General features: G+C 37.6%; 1 protein-coding gene across 3 annotated transcripts in view; it reads right to left on the reverse strand.

Moving 5' to 3' along the window:
- The window catches only part of sestd1 (SEC14 and spectrin domain containing 1), a 180,414-nt gene that overhangs the window by 33,795 nt on the left and 123,961 nt on the right, over nucleotides 1–22,658 (reverse strand). For all 3 annotated transcript variants that reach the window (XM_062963039.1, XM_008118197.3, XM_062963035.1), the window contains exons 3-6: nucleotides 20,173–20,253; nucleotides 13,559–13,667; nucleotides 6,823–6,913; nucleotides 5,058–5,171 (exon numbers count right to left, since the gene is read on the reverse strand). In XM_062963039.1, coding sequence (XP_062819109.1) covers nucleotides 5,058–5,171; nucleotides 6,823–6,913; nucleotides 13,559–13,667; nucleotides 20,173–20,227 — 369 coding nt within the window. In that variant the 5' untranslated portion in view covers nucleotides 20,228–20,253. The remainder of the gene's footprint in view (nucleotides 1–5,057; nucleotides 5,172–6,822; nucleotides 6,914–13,558; nucleotides 13,668–20,172; nucleotides 20,254–22,658) is intronic.

Here is a 22,658-nt window from a genome sequence, read left to right on the forward strand (position 1 = left end):
ATTGTAAATTAAACATGAATGAGTGATGTATGAAATGATGTTTTCCAGCAAGTCAGTGAGATATTTCCTGAAATATATAAAAATAAAATTCTACTTAACAGACAGGAAGTCTTATAGCATTTCATGCTTACTCTTCTCCAAATACAGAAAAATCTAAAATTGGTTTATATTTTTTATCACGTCTTGCCTTCCAATACTTCACATGTTTCCTGCTCCCAAACCTAAATCTTTTAAACCTAATTCTACAATATTCATGAGACTGGTAATAGGCTAGATTTCTTCTCTTCATAGAACTTTCAAAGGAGTAATTCAAAAATTTTGTATTTAAAGGCAGATTTTAAAAAAACATTTAAAAATACATGAAAATATATCAAAATTGGGAGGCAATTTAGAAGCTTCAAGCTTCAAAAAAAGAAACCAATTCTTCGTGGTAATTGAATACCCTCTTTCTCTTCAGTTCCTCAGACAATTTCTATAGATGAAACAATACCATATTTAAAAGTTCCATCCAATGTCTTCATCTTGAAAAACCAACCACACGGGACAGGAAAGAACAGAAAATCCATATGAAAAGGTTTTAGTATCATGCATGTTTTAATCTGGGTTTAGGTAACTGATTCTGAGTAGTAATAAGGACATATTGCTTACCTGTAACCTTGTTTCTTCAAGTGGTCTTCTGTGAATTCACAGAATTGGGTTTGACTGCACCTGTGGAGTCTCAATGGAAACTTTTCTATAGATCTTTAGTTTAAATTTTGGTGGTAACCCTGCCCACTCCACCCAGAGCATAAAAGGGCGCCTTGGTGCAACTGCAGCTAGAAAGGGGGAGGTTTACATAATAGAGGGGAGGAATATGTGGGTTTGTGTGAATTCAAACTTGAAGAAACACAGTTACAGGTAAACAACCTGTCCTCCTTCTTCGTGATCTCTGTGAATCACACAATTGGAGACTAGCAAGCTAAAGTGAAGGCCAGCGGGAATGACAAACCGACTCAGATGTAGCGCAAAAGACACATCACATTTATTGAACATAACATATCAGGATAAATCTGATGAAGGTGAAAGTGCAACTAGCATGAAAACAGTGCAATGAGTCCTACTGTCAACTGAGGTGGATGGTGAGGTAGGAGCATTGAAGTACACAGTCAGGAACAGGTGAACTATGCTGTCAAACAAAAACCAATGTATAGTCCATGTAATAAACTTGTCATAACTCAAGAAACTTGTGTCCTCATGATCATTTAAAGTCAACACGTGAGGCATGGCCTCAATGCCCTGGATTGGTGAGATGCCCCTTGCCTGACCTGGTGGATCACTCTACTGTTGAGGCCACGTGTCCTAGAATCTTTTCTAAAAATTTCAACTTACACACCAGTATAGATGATAAATGGGGTTTCAGATGTAAATAAATGGTGCTTTTCGTCTATTCTGTACTGTCTGTAAGTGAGCTCTTGCTGGGATTTACTTTTGTCAGTTATCATGTTCTTTTATGCTCATTTTGCGCGATACGAGCATCTCACTTTTTGAGCTGACATTGCTAAATATTTAGCAAGTTGCAAAGTAGAAAAAATGTAATTATGAAGGACAAGCTATAGTCTTCTTATATGTTTATGTTATGCAATATATAAGCAGCTTTGAGATTATGTCTGGATTATATGTTTTTAGAGAAAAATACTTTTGGAGCTTGCAACTAACCCTTAAATGTGACTTTATATTATGATGTATAGCAGCTATTGCAATACTACACGTAAACACAGATCAGTAGTCTACAAATAGACTTGTAGTCTATTTTCAAACCAGAGAAATTATTTAAAACACCACCCCAGAACACTAGTCATGTTTTCTCCTTTCATCTCAGTAGATGAATATCAGTAGAGTAATATCGCTGCAAACCCAAGAAGATGATGATCTGTAAAATGAGATGGGAAGTCTAAACAACTTACAGAAACATCATATGTAATTTGGGCAAGAACTACAAAGAAGGGGGAAGAGTAGCCATGGTTTCATTATACTCTCATACCAATCACTATGCCTTAACCAACAACAGTGCAGTCAATAGCCGAGTAATCTCATCTGGAAGGGCAGAAAATCCATCTATCCCGAACAACACCAACTTCAATACTAGCCAGAGTAGAAAGCTGCTTTCTTCCTCTTTTCCCCAGCTACTTTCCTCATTAATTTCAATGGAAAAAGTTTAAGTATGCCAGGTCAAGTCTGGCATATTCCTTGCCCGTTCAGGAAGAGTGCTGGGAGAGTTACAGGGCCTCCTGTTCCACCATTATAGCCCTGTCTATGTCAGTGCCAACTCGTAGCTCTCAGGTCAGTATGGAAGTGAATCCATTCCAGATTCTGACTCACTTTTAAGGAGTTGGTAAAGGCACACAAGCTGTTTAGAAAGAGGGTTGAGCACCCCAGAGAGCTCTTTTAAACCCTGAATGAAGTTCACTGTTCCAGTGACATGGGAACCACTGCAACCCTTTAGCACCAAGAAGGAACAACAGCAAGCAACTTACTTTTCTCTGTAAAGGCTGGTACAGCTAACAATCCCACTGTGGTATTTTACCATGAGATTGCATCAATAATTTGTTTTAACACAGAATGGAAACAATTACATATCTTTGTAATGGTAAACTGTATCACTCCATCATACATGTAGTTAATGAACATATAATATGCAATGAATGGAAAAACGTTTTCCTTTCCCCAGACCAGTAGTGCAGTCATACCATTTCACACTTTTCTCTTGATCTTTAATTTCCTGTAACATTCTCAACAAACTACAGTATAACTCATTTATTGAAACCAACACACCTATATTTCAGTGCAGTTAACTTCATATCATTTAAGCTCAGAGGATTTCATGTTCTTAACAAAGGTTTAGCGATGGAGATGGAAATTATCCACATGGCTACAGTAACACTCTTTATTAAATACGTCTATACCAAATTTAATTAAATACATTTCTATAATTAAATGGGAGAGTATTGAATCAATCCTTCTAGACAAATAATAAAAACTGCCAACGTTTCTTGAAAGTGCTAGAATCTGGATATTATCCCAGCCTAATTAGGACATCAGATTTTTTACTCTAGGCATTCTGCTAATTCATCTGGAAAGATCTCAGTGTCAAGTCTTTAGTAAGAGCACTGATCAGTCATGTAGGGAAAATCCTATCAGAGCTAAATTTTGAACTACATAAGCCTGCAATTTTTATAATTATTACAAACAACATTACAAGGTCCAGTGGCATGGGATAACTCTATATAAAACACCTTCAAATATAAATTTAATTAAAATGATTATTGCTTGGGGAGAATCCAGTGTACCTCCAGAATTACTTTAGTCCACTGAGATACAATCAGGCTTATTAATAGGAGAATCTAAACCTTGTTTTGTTTTAAAAAATAAGTAAAAAAATACTTTGCATAGAAGGAGCTTTATAGAGAACATTTATTATTTCCTCTTGCTTACCAACATCCTTTCATAATCCATGATTTTGTTATCTTTCTTTTATGTAGTACTGTATTTTGTTGCTGCTGTTATTTCTGACTTATGGTCAACCTAAGTTGACTTCGTCATGAGGTCTTCTGAGGCTGAATGTGTGTGACTACCAAAGGTCACCTAGCGAATTTTCGTGGAGGAGTAGGGAATTCAATCCTGGTCTCCAGAATCAAAGCTCAAGGCTTAAGCCATGACACCATGTTGTCTCATCAATATGTAATGACCAAGGCTCTTGTATGTATTGCTTTTTGTAGGATTCTATGTTCAAGCACCAAATTGGAGTTATAGCCACATTTTTACATGCATAAAGTTCTCAGAACAGAATTCTGAGCTCCCTAACGTTTAGGGCAGATAGCGGTATCATCGGGAAAAGGTATCTTCACTGAAGCTTTATCACCAAACCATTTCCACAACAAACCAATTTTTTCAAAATCCAATTAAACAAAGTTTGTGCACACTGAACCATCAGAAAGAAAGGTTATCTCAGCTATCCATGCAGACAATTTCGAGTCTTATTTGGGATTTGTTATTTGGGATGGCTGGACAAGGCATGCTCAACCTGTATTGTCATATGAAGTCATCAGCAAGTTTTATGACTATCTACCGCAATCATAAGATATGAACTATCATAACCACAAGACTTTTTGTAGGAACACTGTTATAGCAGTACATTGTGCTTAATACAGAGACATATTTGAGAGTGTCAGCACCTGTTGTGTTAACTACTTGGTGTCCTAGCAGTTAAATAACTGGTAACCAAGGGGACAGCATAGTGTAGGCGTCTGAATACTGAACTAGGGCTCTGGGACACTAGGGTTAAAATTCTTCCACAAGTAATGCTTTCTCATTCTCAATCTATGTTCCCTGTAAGAGCACTCAAACTTTGACACTCTAATAAAAAGACGGATGGAATATGCCAAATGATCAACCTCTAGTCTAGAGTAAAAGTTACAGATGAAGTACTACATTTTTACCATCTCAGCCCAAATATTAAAATGTAATGCCTTTTCTACTCTCAGCCAGGGAGAAGTAAACATAGATGTCACAGACTGGCCCTATTCTCAAAAGGGAAATTATGTTGACACTGTATTGTGTTCATTTATCAGAAAAGTATGGTTGTGTTCATTTATCGGAAAAGGGGAGGAAAGGCACAGACCTCTAAAAAGGTGTGAAGTGGTTGAATATGTGACTGATGCGCAAGAACATGCTTGCTTTGCTACAATAGGTTAAGACATAAAGAATGAAAAATGCATATTTAAAAAGTCAAAATGCCTGTTGCATCAACCAGTCAGCTAAATTCACAGTAGTGATAGCTTCGTTTAAAGTGGACAACTTTCCTGAAAATATTAAAAGACTATTCTACAGTTCTAGAAGGAACAAAGGATCAGTTTTATGTCAATTAGAACATAATGTTGCAAACTCACTATAATGAAATATCTTTATAGTGATATCTAATCAGACATTCAATACTTGTTTTATAGAGGGAGAGCTATCCATTTTTGCTAGGAACATGGCATGCAATTGTAGTGTAACAACAAGTAAAAGTGTACACTTACCTCAAAGCCAAGCCTATCTTTCTCTTTCCAAAAGCAAAAATGTGTAACTTTCTTGTCCCAGAATTCATCTGGTTTTACTACACAGACAAGTGATACCTCTGCTGGAACAACATTCTAAGAAAATGTAAGATAACAAAGACAAATTTTCAGTTTCAGTAGAACATTACATTTCCATTTATGTTGTAACTCACAAAAAGTGTGGTATTATATTTTTCCTTCTATACAGACCATTACCCACTAGCTTCTACACAGAGAAGTTGCTATGCTACTGAATGTTCTTTCTAGTACTTTAGTAATGGAAAAGATGGTGAGAGCAAATCAAAGCAGAACATAAAAGCAAACACAAGAAGCAAGAAATATTCCATAGAAAAGTTGGAATAATGGTCAAAGCACTAACACTATAATCTTATACTCAGAAATCAGTCCCAATGTGTTCAGCTGTATTTCATTCCCTTGTAGTTTAACATAGAGGTCTGCAGTGTAAATAATGTAAAATTGTTAGTTGGGTACAGTAATCATGAATTTATTTCCTAAGTTGCAAGTGTAAAATACACATAATTTTCTTTTACATGAGAGGTTATATCGAACTATATTGCAGCCATTCAAACAAAAGAACACCCTCACTTCACTAACTCTTTGCAACTGCTTATGGTTCACAGTTGTCACCCACTGCATACAACTTGTTTCTCAAATTTTCCTTCTTTTAGGTGAACACACATATAACATATTAAATAGACAGACAGGAAGAACAAAGTGCTTATTATTCAGTGACCTTGGCAGCACACATCCAGTAAAAGAGCATTCATACAGAACAGAACAGAAAGTAAGCAATATGTCTTGCCATTTGACAAACAATGGTTTAGGGTCAAAGTGTCAAACCTCATTAAGCCAACATCTATTGATAATTTTCATAAATCCAAGAGGGGAAAAAGTGTTGTCCTATTTTTCAATCTAAAGCAGAGGGCAGGTCATTCAAGTAAAATAAAAAATAGCTATTTAGCATTCATTTTTCAATGCAGCCTCAACTCCTGCTCCCCACTAAAGGAAAATTTGCCTTTCTTTCTCCCTTGGTTAATTTTGAAAGGCATTCTTTCCCATTTTTCCCAACAAATATAAATACACCATGCTACTATTTATTGAATGATTGTTTAATTAGAGGTATTTTTAAACTTCCCTTCATTGCAGGATATCAGAAATGTATATAAACAACATAAAATCAAAATAAATTACAGGTAGAAAAAGAAATTGCAAATAAAATCCCATCTGTGGACCAGACCATCACCCAGACAGGGAATATAAATGTGTTTTAAAATACAAAATTATAAATGTCTGAGAATTAACAATGCAGCTCATGGGCATAGAATATTATTAGTAGTAGTAGTAGGTGTAGAAGTATTTATACTCCCCTTTTTCTCTGCCAAAAGAAACTCAATTTTATATTTGAGTATAACTTTGTAACATTATTTTTTAACTGTTTTAGGAAATTATGGAGTTTAAAAATAAATTGTACTTTTGAAAAACATGGTTTCTCTCTATGGAAACAAAAAAGGAAACTTGGGTTTATTATGAACTGCAAATCAAAGCTTCATGACTTCTCCCTGTTGTGGAAGAACAGAGTGCACAGACATGAGGCTCAATTCAGTTTCCACAAATAAACCACACTTGGATTTTATAAATATGTGATGCTGTGCACCAACTATTAATCTAAATAAAACTTAATTTTGTGTTACAATCTCATTTTTTTAAACAAAAAAAGCCAACTTACCTGTAGCATTAATACAACAGTTTTGACAACATTCCATTGAGATTTTCTACCATCAACTATAACAGTAAATCCTCTGGCTTTACATTTTTCACTGCAAAAATAGAATACATAAGATTAAATGAATGTGCACTTAAAACACATGGCACTGTTCTGGTATTCTAACATTGTTCACTGAGTTGGAACAGAAAAAAAAGAAAAAGAAAAAAGAAAAGAAAAGAAACCACAATGGACTCTTGATATCCACTGAGGTTTGGTTCCAGGACTCCCAAGCATACCAAACACTATGGGCGCTCAGGTTGCAGTATATACAATGAAGCAAAATGGTGCCCCAAATTTAAAATGGTAAAATTAAGGTTTGTTTTTGGATTTTTTAAAAAATTAAACCATGGATGGTTGAATCTGTGGATATGGAGGGCCAACTGTTCTCTCTTCCTTAAAATCTTTTTAAACCAGTGGATCTCAACCTGGGGTCCCCAGATGTTTTTGGCCTTCATCTTCCAGAAATCCTAACAACTGGTAAACTGGCTGGGATTTCTGGGAGTTGTGAGCCAAAAACATCTGGGAACCCCAGGTTGAGAACCACTGTTTTAAACAATGCAGGAACATTTTCTCCCAGTTCAAGTTTCCTGGAAAACATTTCATTGGAGGACCAAAGTTCAAAGGTTATATTATGAAAATTTTATGAGTAACCAATTATCCACCTCCCAACAAACCACCCTTCTGTTCACTTCCAAGGACATTTTCTTGTTGGTGGTTTTTCATTTTATTTTCCATATTTAGTATGGAAATTAACACACTGTGTTTACAGCAAAGAGCATTACTTTAAGAGGAAGAGTTACACTTATGCAATTTCTATTGGCTTAGAAATAGGGCGCTCAAATCAAGCCTTCTTGGTCTGGCATTATGTACTGCTAAGCCTCCACTGTAATGTTCTTGCCACATGAATGATGCTCTTGTAAATGTGTTTGGATCAGGACTCTGCCATGGCATGTCGGTGCTGCAGAGCAACGTGACAGTATTTCTGCTGCAACATCAGGTATATTCGAAACAACCATTTATTTTTATGGGACACCAAAATGATTGTTTAATTAGTCCGGGGTGTAGTAGTAGTAGTAATAATAATAATAATATTAATAATAATAATAATAATAATAATAATAATAATCCCCCCCGCAGGTGCCACCTTGACGTGGTGGTGGTGGTGGGGGGGGGGGCTTAACTGCTCCAATGATGACTGAGGGCTGTGCTGTAACTACCGGCAGGTCCAACCAAGCCAGAGAGGCCTATAAATATCTGGGCATATTACAGCTGGACAACATCAAGCATGAACATGTGAAAACTGTGGTCAGCAAAGAATACACACAAAGGGTCAGAAAAATTCTCAAAAGCAAGCTCAATGGAGGCAACACCATCAAGGCCATAAACACCTGGGCCATACCTGTCATAAGATATACTGCTGGCATTATAAATTGGACACAGGCGGAACTGGACAATTTGGACAGAAAAACAAGAAAACTCATGACCATTCATCATTCACTGCACCCTCGCAGTGATGTTGACTGGCTATATCTGCCTAGAAGATCAGGGGGCAGAGGACTCCTACAAGTAAAACAAGCAGTCAAAGAAGAAGAACATGCCCTGGCAGAATATGTAAAGCAAAGTGAAGAACCTGCTTTGATTGAAGTCAAAAATCAGAAACTCCTCAAAGAGCAGCAGACAAAAAACCAGTACAAGAAAACCGCACTACAAACTAGAGCTGACAGCTGGCACAACAAAACACTGCATGGAAAGTTCCTTGACAAAATTGAAGGAAAAGCTGACAAGGAGAAGACCTGGCTGTGGCTCACAAATGGGACCCTGAAGAAGGAGACATAAGACCTGATCCTTGCAGCCCAGGAGCAAGCCAACAGGACAAATGCCATTAAGGCCAAGATTGAAAAATCAGCTGATGACCCAAAATGCAGACTGTGCAAGGAAACCGACGAAACCATTGATCATATCCTCAGCTGCTGTAAGAAAATTGCACAGACAGACTACAAACAGAGGCACAACTATGTGGCCCAAGTGATTCATTGGAACTTATGCCTCAAGTACCACCTCCCTGCAGTAAACAACTGGTGGGATCACAAACCTGCAAAAGTATTGGAAAATGAGCACGCAAAGGTACTGTGGGACTTCCGAATCCAGACTGACAAAGTTCTGGAACACAACACACCAGACATACACAGTTGTGGAAAAGAACAAGGTTTGGATCATTGATGTCGCCAACCCAGGTGACAGTCGCATTGATGAAAAACAACAGGAAAAAATCAGCCGCTATCAGGACCTCAAGATTGAACTTCAAAGACTCTGGCAGAAACCAGTGCAGGTGGTCCCGGTGGTGATGAGTACACTGGGTGCCGTGCCAAAAGATCTCAGCTGGCATTTGGAAACAATAGACATTGACAAAATTACGATCTGCCAACTGCAAAAGGCCACCCTACTGGGATCTGCGCGCATCATCCGAAAATACATCACACAGTCCTAGACACTTGGGAAGTGTTCGACTTGTGATTTTGTGAAACGAAATCCAGCATACCTATCTTGTTTGCTGTGTCATACAACGTCGTTGTGTCAATAATAAATATTTATATACGGCTCTATCACCCTGGACTCAGGGTGGTTTCCAAAGGTGCAAAACAACATACAATACTTAATACTACAAATGATACATCAATTAAAACACAGCAATTTCAATTAAAACAAGAGTCACCATCAGCGCCTTCGATCAAGGGAGCGGGAATCATTTTTTTGCACACAGATATTGACTGGCAAGCAGGACACAGGTACACCTAAAACTGTTTGGCTTGCCAAGCAATGGCAGATGTATGATGCTTCCTCAAAAGCAAGGATGGAAGTAAGTGGCCTTGGCTGCATCCCCCACCATGTCAGTACTGACTAGGGCTGATGAGAGTTGCTGTCTAGGAAACATCTGAAGTGCCACATGCTCCTCTTTTTCTGTTTTAAAGAAAAGTTAGTTTGGAGTTTTAAATATTTAGGTAAGTTAAACGAGTATTATGTGAGACAATATTTCAAAATACATGGAAGGAGGGCACAAAAGACAAACTACTGAAAAAATAAATTTGCTACAAAAATTTACCCATTCATTGTACAGCCCAAGGGTATCCTAGATCTTGTTATTCAAAAAGAATCAGAAGAAACTGCCTTGAAACTAGGAAAACAACTTTTTGGGGGGGTTCTTTCTGACACAAATACAGCTTTATACAACAAACACTCTAAATCAGAGGTAGGGAAATAAATTAACTTTCAGAATCACAAGGATGTTCTAAATTCCTTGTTACAAGGTAATAGTTCACAAATAATGTAAATTGCCTGCTATGATTTACCATGTCAAGAAGCAGATGAGGGCATAACAAAGATAAACTTCAAAAGAAAAACAACATATGAGAGTGGTAACATTCTTATGTATTGGGAGTGGGGGAGATAAATCATTCCACAGGTAGTCCCCGATGGGTCCAGTATCAGTGGAAAGATTAATCTGGTTCAGTTTTAGTCTTAAATTCAAAGGCGCTCTCCAAAACAAACAAACAGATCTTTGTTACGGTCATAAACCAGCATAAGGTTACAGTGTCATAAAAGTGTTGTACACTGAAAATTAAAAGACTAGAAAACAGAGGTATGTTGAAAGATATAAAGCTACTTAGAAAAGGGAAGGGTCTAGCAGGGGATGGAGAGGGAGGAAAATTGATGGGGGTAGGAGCATTCAGGGGAGTGGGGGCACTATTTTATATTTCAATTAGCTGATGTTTAGATGGCTAACTTTTGGAGCCAGTCATCACCCAGCGGATTTTAAGTGCTGCTGCACAGAACTTGGCAACATTATGGGTTATAACTGAATTGGTACCTGAAAGCAGCAAGGTTGCATAAAATTGTTCTGAGTGGCCCTGGTAATTGTATATCAAAGGTAGGATGAGTCTAGATCAAATGTCCCTGTAGGACACTGGAGGAGAACGTCTTCAAGTGCTTTCCAAGGTGCTGAAATTTGCCATACTGTCCCACCTTGAATAGCACATGTAAAGTTGCTATTGTAGATCAATGTGTTTTGTGCACCCCACTGCTCCTTTTCTTCACAATTTTTAATTTTCTTCTCAAACAGCTGCTCTACCTTTAAGATGCAAATACAGATACAAATACAGTATAATCCCTGTATCTAGGAAGGATATACTCCATGATTTCCCCGTGAAACTTGAAACTGTAGGTAATAGCCAACCCTATATTTTGACCATACCTAGGTCAGAAGCATATCATAAAATTACACTGAAGGACCTAGAACAATGTTTCTCAACTTGGGGTCCCCAGATGTTTTTGGCCTTCAACTCCCAGAACTCCTAACTGCTGGTAAACTGGCTGGGATTTCTGGGAGTTGTAGGCCAAAGACATCTGGGGACCCCAGGTTGAGAACCACTGACCTAGAAAGACCCACAAACACTTCTGGAGGGAAACTATGGATATCAAGTCGGTGGCTTGTACTCAACACATAGTGTTATCTCAAAAATTGGGATTGCACACATTTTGAGGTCTTATTTGGCATGTCTAACCTAGCCAGTCTGTGGTGGTATATTACTTGTGTACCCATATCTCATTTGTAAAATCATAATGACTATCATGAGAACTACTGAGCTTTTGTAGGCAAAAAGCTGTGCAAGCTCTAAGAAACAAAAGCACCAGGAGCTGGCTTCTGTTTCAGAAATGAATCTTTAGATCAATTGTTTCTGAACAAGTGGAAAAGACTTTCCCGTCTTTGACATATAGTAATGTTGTTTTTAAAGATTTTGTTAATACTTTGATCATCTACAGTCTTTAATCCCAACAAAGACTGTAAACCCTAGGATGTTCAGTACTGAGCCTACAAAATAAGATACATCCATTATGAACACCCCACTACTATTATTTTAGATTCTTTAAAAGGACAGTTTTTTCTGATTTAGACTGTGATAATAGGTTCTGATCTTTAGCTGAGTTTACATACAGCACTAAACTCCCTTCTCAGGCACAACTGCATTGAGACATCTGGAAGTTTTCATATATCTTTTAAACAAACCACATTTTACTGTGATATCTGAGTATGGACAAAACTGTAAGTCTTACCATGTGACTTGTTCTAATCAACTATAAGTAAGAGATACTATAGTGTAGACTTCGTACGTAATGCTATATTATGGTTAAGCTAAAATGGAAATGAAAGTATAATAATAATAATTTTATTTTTATACCCCGACTCCATCTTCCCGAAGGAACTCGGGGTGGTTTACATTGGGACAAGCCCGATCCAACAAAAATTAAAATCAAACATAGATTAAAACATTTCTCAATAAAATCAACTACATTACAACAAGGCAATAACATAAAAACAGCATAATCAACAGCCAATAGTCTGAGCGGTAATGGGTACTGAAATTCGGGGGAAGGGTATTCTGCAATAGAATTTCAGAACAGGGCTGGTGGACAAAAAAGCAAAGGCCAATAATACATTAGAAGTAAAAGAGCAATGTCAGTTCAAAATGCTAAACCTATAGGAGGGATATATCCAGGGATAAATTGCGGGAACTGCTGGTAGATATAGTTGGGGGCTGAATATCTTGTGAACTGCTTAATCGAAAGCACAATGTTTTTAGCTCTTTACGGGCGTGGACAGTGTGGGTACCAGTCTAATCTCCCTAAAGAGAGAGTTTCAGAGCTGGGGGACCACCACAGAAACGGCCCTCTGAAAGCTTTCATTCTCCTCTGCATAGAGAAAAAAAGGATGTATGGGAGGATGAGGTAGTGTTCCCTCACTTATCGCAGGGGCTATGTTCCAGGAGCACCCGCGAAAAGTGAAAATCTGCGAAGTAGGGAAGCTATATTTATTTTAATATTTATACCTTATTTTAGTAGTTACACACTATTATTTGCTGCCTGGCTACCTCCCAACATGCTTCTTTGCAGCTCCTCCTTGCCATCTGCTTCGAGGAGGAGAAGAGGCTTGGGCGGTCTCAGCAAAGCCTCTGCCTCTGCCATTTGTGTGTGAAAGAGAGGGTGAACAGCAAGGAAAGCGGTATATGTATCTCCCTTTGGGGGGAGGGGAGGGGAAAAACCGCGAAACACTGAAGCCGCAAAACAGCAAACTGTGAAGTAGCAAGGGAACACTGAACCACTTGTGTATATGAAGGTAGTATGTGTGTATGGAGAAGTATATTCAGTACAATTGTCCTTTTCATTATTTGGAAAGGAGAACCAGAGGATGGATTCATACTACTACAGTGGTCCTCCTTTCAGTCAAACACGTTTTGCTTTAGGTTACATGTATTGTATTACTTGTAATTTCCTTTCAACATCACTGTTTGAAAAATAATCAGCATCCGTGCTGTGCCTTCTCACTCTCTCAAAGCAATATAATATTCAGATTTGAAATGTTACAACAGAACACTCCATTACAACACATCCATACTTTAGAACTAAGAAGAGGTGATTCTAATCAGCAGGGTCCTCAAGGACATAAAGTGTTTTTTTTTGTTATTCTTTCCTTGAGCTTTGTAAACAGTGTTTATGTTTGAGCCATGATTCACATTCCACATTAAGGTTTCTGGCTACCCCCTGTACCTCAATCCTCTCAAAGAAACATGAGATGTAATCAAGAAACATATTTAGAAATACAATGATAATAGAAAATATTTTAGAGGCACACTTGATGAGTCACCTTGGAATGCTGAGCAGGTAGTCCAAGGTGACACTCAGCTCATCCATATTTGTTTGTTCAAGGCATAATGGAATTGTCAGAATGAGGCCACTTCTTCGATCTTTCCCACCTGTAAAAGCATAAGAATTTTAAGGTTTGCATTAGTAGAAGGGGAAATGGCAAACTGTTCACCATATTTATATAATTGGCACTAAAATTTTTTTTAAAAGAGTTAATAACATGCTACACTTATGAAAAATGCTGCATGCAGATTTAGTACAATTTGCCCTTTTGGCCACGCTATGTGACAAGAGACTAGAATAGACATGGTGTGTACTAGCATAATCACATGGCTTAAGATCAGGCTTAACTTCAGAGAGAGTTCTATTTAATTCTTCTGGAATGCACAACCTACATTTCCAAAAGATAAGCCATTAAACCGATCATACAACAGATTCTGTTTTAGACACAGATTATGTACAGGTGAAATCTAGTATGTGGAAAAATCTTCAAGAACTTCCAAAAGAATTTATTTTGAGGTTGCATTACATTGTCTTAATATTCTGATGTGCAAAATGCTTATTTCTCAAATGTAGACTCTCTCTCTCTCTCTCTCTCTCTCTCTCTCTCTCTCGCTATATACCATGATAAATGTATAAACTATAATACAGGTTTACCCGGCTTTTTAAAAGTCTTGCACCTTGGATGAAAACACATCTATCTAAACTTATCAATGTAGTAATCTGCCTTTAACACCATTAAGTGTTTTACAATGAAAAACACTTGTTCTTGCTACAGCTGAAAAAGCTGCAAAACAAAGGTGTCAGAAGTTGTCTAGTAGATTGCATGATAAGCTTTTGAGATGTCGTTTTGATTGGGGAATTTCCTCGTGTTCAGTGAGCCACGCTTACAAATTTCACAGCTCCTTAGTCTCAAGCTTGCAAAGCTTCTGTGGTGGTGCCTAGAGTTCCCAGAAGCCTTAAAGTGCCTTTTGGGACATGCTTTTCTCCATTTGAGTGAATGAAACATAGAAGAAAGGTTAACTTGATATGACACTCAAAAGGTAAGAGACAAAACACTGATATGTTTCCAATTCTAAATCATGGTGAGTAAGCTTTCCATTAAAGTAAGCCATTTCCTATGTTTTTATAGTTTGGACCAAAATATCTTCAATGACTGGAAACATCATGAAGCATACATCAGAAGAAAAATCATACTGTAGCCTGCTACATAGAATTCAGTACTTCAGTTGTAGAGGAACATAGTCCCTTCTTCACTAACCATTTAGGTCAGTTTAGAACCGGTTTAGCAGAAACCATTTTTATGTGAAGATTATTAGATTGCCATTTCTAGAACAGATCAGAGGCCAGAAATGGGAATGTATTAATAATCATGAAAGGTGGCCTCCAACCAGTTCCAGAATCCACAGAACCCACAACTTGACAGCTACTTGAGAATGCTGATTTTTTTTTACTCTATTTCCTAGCAAGATGTGCACCAATGTTCCAGCGGCATACAAAGAGGAACCAGAAAGGGAAAGTAACAGTTAGCGGTGGAGATAATGAATTACTTGTCCCAGGGATCAACTGGCCCCCTGTTGCATAGCCATGCTATTGGGGTTTTTTGGTAGCCCCCCACCTGCACATTCCAAATTTTACAAAGCACTTCAAGCACAGGTGGGTGTCTATGAAGCACTTCACATTCCATAGATTTCCCCATGTGATGTGGCTTAACATCTGGGGCTCATTGGTGCACATAACTGGACTTATCTTGGACTTTCCCCCAATTTTGCTTGATGTGCTTTAAACTCTTTAACCCACACTGTAGCACACTTTGGCAGCATGGATTATCCAGCTACCACAATTTTAACTAGCTTCAAACTGCTTTATATGGTCAGTGTAGATATGCCCATAATCTCTCATGGAAATATATTTAATAACATTTAAACTTCTTTAGTCCAATGGCTTTTAAATATTTATTTCTACTCTTTGAATGAACCCAACTGGGTCAAATTGATGTTAAAGAAGCTTTATATATAAGTATCTTTGTCAAGGTAACAGGACATTTTTAAACTGAAAATTTTATAATGAAAATGGACAGTAATGAAGAATCAATTATTTCTAAAATTATTTGGTCAGAGGTATGACTTCATTAGAGCGTGAACACAGTAGTTCATTAAGCAACTTCAAATGCCAAATACAGAGAACAAAGGGCATTCTGTATCCTTTGCAACAGTTGATTTTGACATAATTGCAAGCCAGTTTATTCCACTTCAAGAAAAGGTTTCAATAACTTTAAGCTAAGAACAATCAGATCTGTTTTTATATTGAAAACAGAGCAAATTTTTGTTCACAGACCAATACAAATACAAAGTCACCTAATGGAAGCAAATTTAAAAACTCTACACTTAGCAGAACTGGGGGAAAGATTATTTTTCCTGAAATGCTCTGGAAGTGACTGATTATCCATTTTCAATACATTTTTGTATATTATGGAGCCAATATACAATTGTAGCCAAAAGTTACAATATGGATTTTACATGAAAACATTTGGTGAAGCCACCTGAAAATCTCGATGAAGACATGGGATGGGCACTATTAGAGAGTCAATGTCTTCCTCACCAGGCTACGCTCTAGGTTAAAAATTGAAACTACTGACAATGACAGCACATCTTATTGTTCTCTGTCTCCCAATAGCTATGGGAGGCAGACACAGGAGTGGTTCAGCTTGGCAAAGAATGGAACAAGGGATGTGTGGTTGCCAGCTCTTCCTCTGTTTTTAATGATTTGCTTGCTTTCAGAGTCCTACAAACAAAGGCATATGAGGGGAGGGGAGAGTGACTAGGCAATGACATTTCAAGGTGTCATCAATATGTTGATGACATGCAACTCTCTCTGCTTCTCTTTCCATATTCTGATCTCAAGGAGGTGGTGCATAATTGTACTGGATTGCCTTAGACAATAATGCTTATGAAAGTGGGATCAAATTATATATGTGAAGTACCTTGAGCTTTTTAAAAATGTGCAATATGTAGAATGTTAAATACAACGATTTTGTGATCAATGATTTGTAATGAGTAATTTAGCAAAGACATCAAAAGTTGATTTCAAATATTAAAGCTGATTGTTTTATAAATGCTAAGATTATAATCAACATTCCACCTCCCTAGTTTAACACAGTCCATTTTTTTAAAGGAAATAGTAAATACACTGGATGCACAACATCATTACAGTATTCTCTAGGTAATGTTCTCTGTCTTTTAATGACTGTATGAGAAACTCTCCGTTAATATTGGTTCCCAAACTTTGATCCTGTGGTTGTTTTGGACTTCAGTTTCCATAATCTCTCATTGTTGACCAAGACGACTAGGGTTTCTAGGAATTGCAGTCAAAACACCTGCAGGACCAAAGTCTGGGACCCACTGACCTAAAATATATTTTAGTTTTATAAATTACATCCATATACTGCTGAATGTGAAGGCAATTTCTGTCTTCATCTTGAATGGGGAATCAATTTCTTTGGAGCAAGCCTAGGAGAGGGAAAGAGCCATCCATGAGCAGAAGAACACTATCAGGTACAATCTGTGGTACTGAATCCATCTGAGACTGCAACACCACAACAGATGAGAAAGTGCAAAATAGAAATCTTCCCGAACACTTTTTACACTTTCTACAGGAAGCAAGTTTTGTTGCAACATTCATACATGAACTCTGATCCCTATTTACTAGAGTTGGGCCCGAATACCGTTTCATCCGTTTCTTTTGTGTTTTTGTAACGGAATGGTACAATCCCCTCCGGAACGAAAGGAACAACAAAACAGAAAAAAGGCGAGAATGGTAGCTGTTTGGTTGGCTGATATTTGGTGCTTGGCTGTAGGCTCTGGCTGGACGGCCCTGGCGTTTTGCTGCCCAAGGCCCAAAAATCTTCGTTTTTTCAGACCTTGGAGGAAAAGCTCATTCTTATAGGCACCCGTTTCCAGAAGCAGCGGACAGAAACGGAAATGGGGCAATACCAATGGGACAAATAGAAACAGGCAGCAATTCCATACAAATGCATGAAACTACTATTTACAATCTTAATTAGCATGGTTCTCCTGTAAGACCCTTAAAGTTCCTCATGTCACTAGCAATAATGGCAAATTTAGACAGAGAACTGAAAGGCTCTCTTGCATTGACAACCCATTCTTACAATGGGGAAAAAATCCAGTAAAATAATCCTAACTGAGTTTTCTTCTGGTTAAACTCTAAGTTATAAACATCAGCAACTGAGAGAGTTTGCCTTTACCTCCTCTGCTTCCAGAGAACAGGAATTTAATCAGCAGTAAACAGCAGGTGCAGGAAGAGGAAATGACTATGCATTGTTCAAAATAATAAGATCATATTGATCCTATAACTTGAAACAGCTATGTATGCTTAAGGAAATAGTTTTTGCCTTCCTCTTATTGTACATCTTGCAATCATAATTGTTTTCCTTTTCAATGTGTGTTTGTTTGTACAACAAGACAAAAACTAGACTTTCTTTTCAGATTATTTTTGAGCAGATTGTAAGAAATCAAAGAAGGTTCATTCAAGAGAATAAAAATTACAAAGCTTGACACTATGTTGGGGCTTCTTTTGCAAGAATTATTCTAAAATTTCTCAACGAAAGAAAGGGGGGAAATGTATTGGACAATGGGCCCTGCGTTCAGATTAGAAATGTATGCAATAGGTTGGATCCAAATGCTGGCTTTGTGTGACCAGAAAGGATTTCTAAGATGTAAAGCAGAAAAGTCTCAATGATTCACTTTGCCCACTGAAGTCCCTTATACCTCCAAATAGTAGCTACAAAAGACTGAAGAAACATTTAGTCCACTGTGGGACACAGAAAGCTGCAGCATAGAGAATAAGAAAGGCCTCTCCATTGGATTCAACTCAGAGAAGAATCAAGAATAATATTGGCCAAGAGAAGACATGAACAGAACAGGTTTTTCTAGTCAAATGTTTCCAACAGGTGAAACGTTCTCTGGCTGGAATGAAAATGATTGCCAGAAAACTATATATTTAATGCCTGCCAGGAAAAGGTACCGTAAAAATGTCTTTGGCAGGAAAGAAAGCTGCCCTGCTGCTTATTTATTTCCTCTTCTCTATTATGTTCCTCATCTTTTGTGAACATTATTAAGCAAGAGTCATTATTCAATTATAACAAATCAGCTTCCGTAACTGTTTATTTACTGTGCAAGTTTTAAAGGCAATACAATTATGTCTAGCAGAAAATGAGAGGATTCTTTCGTAATGAAATGCTTTCTTCTAAGAAGCAACTTCAAGTACGTATAAAATCAGCAAAATGCTACAGGAATCTTTCTTTGTCCTGCTCCATGCAAAAGACATAGAACAATTCAACTGGAGGTCAATGCAGCCCTCTCATTCTGGATCATTCATTCATTATAAGGCAGCAGTGGGGAGAATGTGTAGCTTGCTAGATGTTGCTGGGTTTCAATTTCAAGTCACATCCTCTCTCACCACGAGCTACATTGGTTGGAGCCAATCAGTAGAATTTGGAAGGTAGTATTTTCCTTCTCTCTACCGTCTTCATTCCATATCTTACTCATTCTTTGTATCTGTGTCTTGAATCACGTTTCGGTCACAAATACTTCAAGAAAGATTACATAGAGGGAAATACAGACCATAGTCTGTATTTTCTGGCAATGTAACATGGCCAAAGTGCAGTGGAAACTGGGTGACAAGACATAAATGGTACACTAATCTTTAGAAATGCAGTTTTGGAGTGTATTCTTCAAATGATGTCCGGTTATGAGAAAGAACACTATTTTTGAGTTTCATTTAGAACTACAGCTCATTTATGAGTTATAGCCTAAGAGAAATAGTGACATTGTGCAACCTTACCAATGAACAAATCCTCAAATATGATGCCAACCTAGATTGGGAGGTATGATTACAATGTAACGGATACTATATAGGGATCACATTCAAATAAAGTACTTAATAATATATATTTGGTTCTAAAGGAGACAAGAAAAGCCCTTTGTGGTTGCTCAGCAGAAATTATTAGGAACAAAGCTTCCATTATTAAAGGAAACACTCCTCCTCCACAACAAAGTCGGAAATTGGGCAGACAGCCAACTCTCCAGGGTCCAGCTTTGATTTCAAAATTTATGAAATGCTAACCAGAAAGCTGTATCTTTTAAAATGATAGTAAACTACTATCAATAAGACAACATGAAAGTAGTAGTGTTTGATCTCAGTGTAGTCAAAAGAGCAAAAGGTTATGTATAAAGGCCCCCCACACTTTTATAATGAATTATTCAGAAAGAAATTTGAAACTGCTTGAGTTCAGATTAATTCCGCATTTTTCAGCAAAGTAAAACATAACAAACTGTGTATGCAAAGTCTGAATAGGTAAATCTGGAGAGAAACCTGAACATCCTGAATATCATAGCAATTTATAGTCTTTGCACTTAGAAGGAATAACATGTTGCTAAAGATAAAAAGACAACTTCCAATTGGCACACATGGAATTTCGATATATTTGTATGACTTAACAAGAAGGAAGGGACAGAGGTAACCAAGTAACAGTTCAAGAATTCCGTTCTTCAAAACAGAACAAGGTAAAAAAAAGTAAAATCACAGGAACTCTACCTGAAAGGAAGGCCAACTTTTTCTTCAGAATAGGTAATATTACCGTAGCATCCATCTTGTCTTCTGTTAACTTTCAGAGCTCTGAAATACAAGATAGTATTGCAGTGTGTTAGTCAAGGGAAGTAAATTTTCTATGATCTAAAAATGATATTCACGGTTTGTGACAACAAAGGTTCACAGTTGCTTTCCTGGAGAAAAATTACAAAATGCATAATAAAGAAATAGTGTGGTAATTATACAGTAGTTTCCTTCTAAGATCGCTTACAAATTGCAATTACATGTTCATGTGTTTTCCCCACTATAAACTCCTACCTGCATATGTTGTGTGCGGTATTTGTTTATCTGTGTATTCGTTTCGTACCATCCATTCGGACACGAAGGCGACACAAAAGAGAAAGCTGCACAAACACAGTGCTTTGCTTTTGTTTTTGGGCCGTGTGGCATCCACTCTTGCAAACTTCTTCCTCATGTGTCAGAGGAGGAGGTTGGAGGTGGTGATCCTTGGCCAATCAGAGGCCAACGAAACAGTGACATGGACTGGACAGGGAGGGTATATTACGGGGGACTGTCCCTAAAGCAGCCATTGCGGTTGCATCCTTTACTGCGGCTGGGCGCTGGTGGCTGGGTGGTTTGCTCTCTCCCCTCTTGGCTTGGCTTGCTGGTTGCCTTGCCTTGCTAGTGAGGGCACTGGGCAAAGATTTGAGTTTTACTTTTTGCCTGGCTGTTTGGCACATTAAAAAAATATTTGAAGGGAAGGGGCTGGGATTTTTGAAGTGGTAGGGGTGGGTTTGGCTTGGGAGCATGTGTGGGGCTTTTCTTTATTCTTAGTGTAAAATCTCCTTCTTCCTCCCTCCTACTGGTTTTTTAAAAAAAGAAATACATTTCAAAGGAAAGAAATTGTTGGCCTTCCCTTCTCTGTTTAGAAATCAAACCTGTCTTTCTCTCTATAACTGGCCCTTGGAAAAACTACTCTTTTATTTCTCCCAATCTCTCTGTATTGCCTGTGGCTTGGTCCTCCTTCTCCTTTGGGCTGTATAGAGAACAAATACAATAGGATAGTCTTATTATTTGTTATAGATTACATATATTTTTGAAAGCAAATATATTTTTGGGCTCCTGTCTCTATTCAAACCTTCAGTCTCTCTCTAAAGCTGTCCCTTAGGAGAACTATAATTATTTTCTCCCAACGGACCGAATTTTTTTGTTCCCTTTTTGCCCTGTAAAAACATGACTTGTTCAATCTTTCCATCTTTAGTATTTTCCTTGTCTGTTCAGTATCACATTTTTGCTTGTGAATTAAGAGGGAGAATCAACCGTTCTCCTTCTAAAATCAGCAGCTTGTTCAGAAGTATAACACCCACAAGTATATCAATATTAGGAAAACGTTATTTTTAAATATTGTCTCACTCTGCTTCGTTAACTTACAAAAATCCAGTAGTGTTTTCTAGTAATGCTTAAAATAACTATAAAATTTGATTTCACTGGATTCCTAATCAATTATATTATTTCAAAACAAAATAAAAATTAGTATTTTATGATCTTATCATCCTCTCTACTCTCTCACCCTAATTATATTTGGAAGCTTCAGCTTATTATACTACAGCTCATATCCACAATACCCAATTTTCAGTACTGAGAGTTTTTGATTGCACTCATAATTTAGTCACCCCCAACTTGGTACTACAGGCAGTCCCCGAGGCACAAACATCCGACTTTCAAGAGCCTCACAGTTAAGAACGGAGGTGAGACAACGGGAAGAAAAAGCAATCTACCTCTAGGAAGAGATAGAGTTATCATGGGGAAAAGGTGTCTCAACTGAAGCTTTCCCACCAATCCTTGTTTCCACAACAAACCAATTTTTTCAAAACCAATCATCACAGGGACAGAAAGTGAGGCAAAATCTTCTGAACAGGGGCACAGACCGCAAAGCAAACACCACAGGTGTGTTAACCCTTCCCTATGCTATCCAAAGACCACACCACAATACTGTAGCTAATGAAGTTGACAAAATCTGCTTAGATAGGTAGATAGATATGTGGAGTTACACTTAAAAATGTACCTGTTTCATTTTACATACAAGTTCAACTTATGATCAAACCTACAGAACCCATCTTGTTTGTAACTTGGGGACTGCCTGTATTTAGATGGCTTTGGATTGTAATTTTTATCATTCCTAACCATTGGTAATGCAGATAGGGGATGGAGAATATAAAAGGGTGGCAGTGGGGTGAAAGTGCCATAACGTATGTGTTTTATTTTATCCCACATGTGAGTAAACACAACCTACTTAATATACTAATGTAAAAGAGTAGAATTTTTTGTCAAAAAATTAAACTCAAAAGCCTAGGCTGCCTTATCCACGGCCTTATGACCTTCATCCTTATTTTAAAAAAGAATCATTTTCTTCTTCCAAGTGGCAAAAGGCAAGAGCTCAGTTCATCCTGGAGAACACACTCTAAACTACCTTATTCTCTTTGCCATTGCGC

This window comes from Anolis carolinensis, chromosome 1 (genome assembly GCF_035594765.1).
Source record: "Anolis carolinensis isolate JA03-04 chromosome 1, rAnoCar3.1.pri, whole genome shotgun sequence".
NCBI lineage: Eukaryota > Metazoa > Chordata > Lepidosauria > Squamata > Dactyloidae > Anolis > Anolis carolinensis.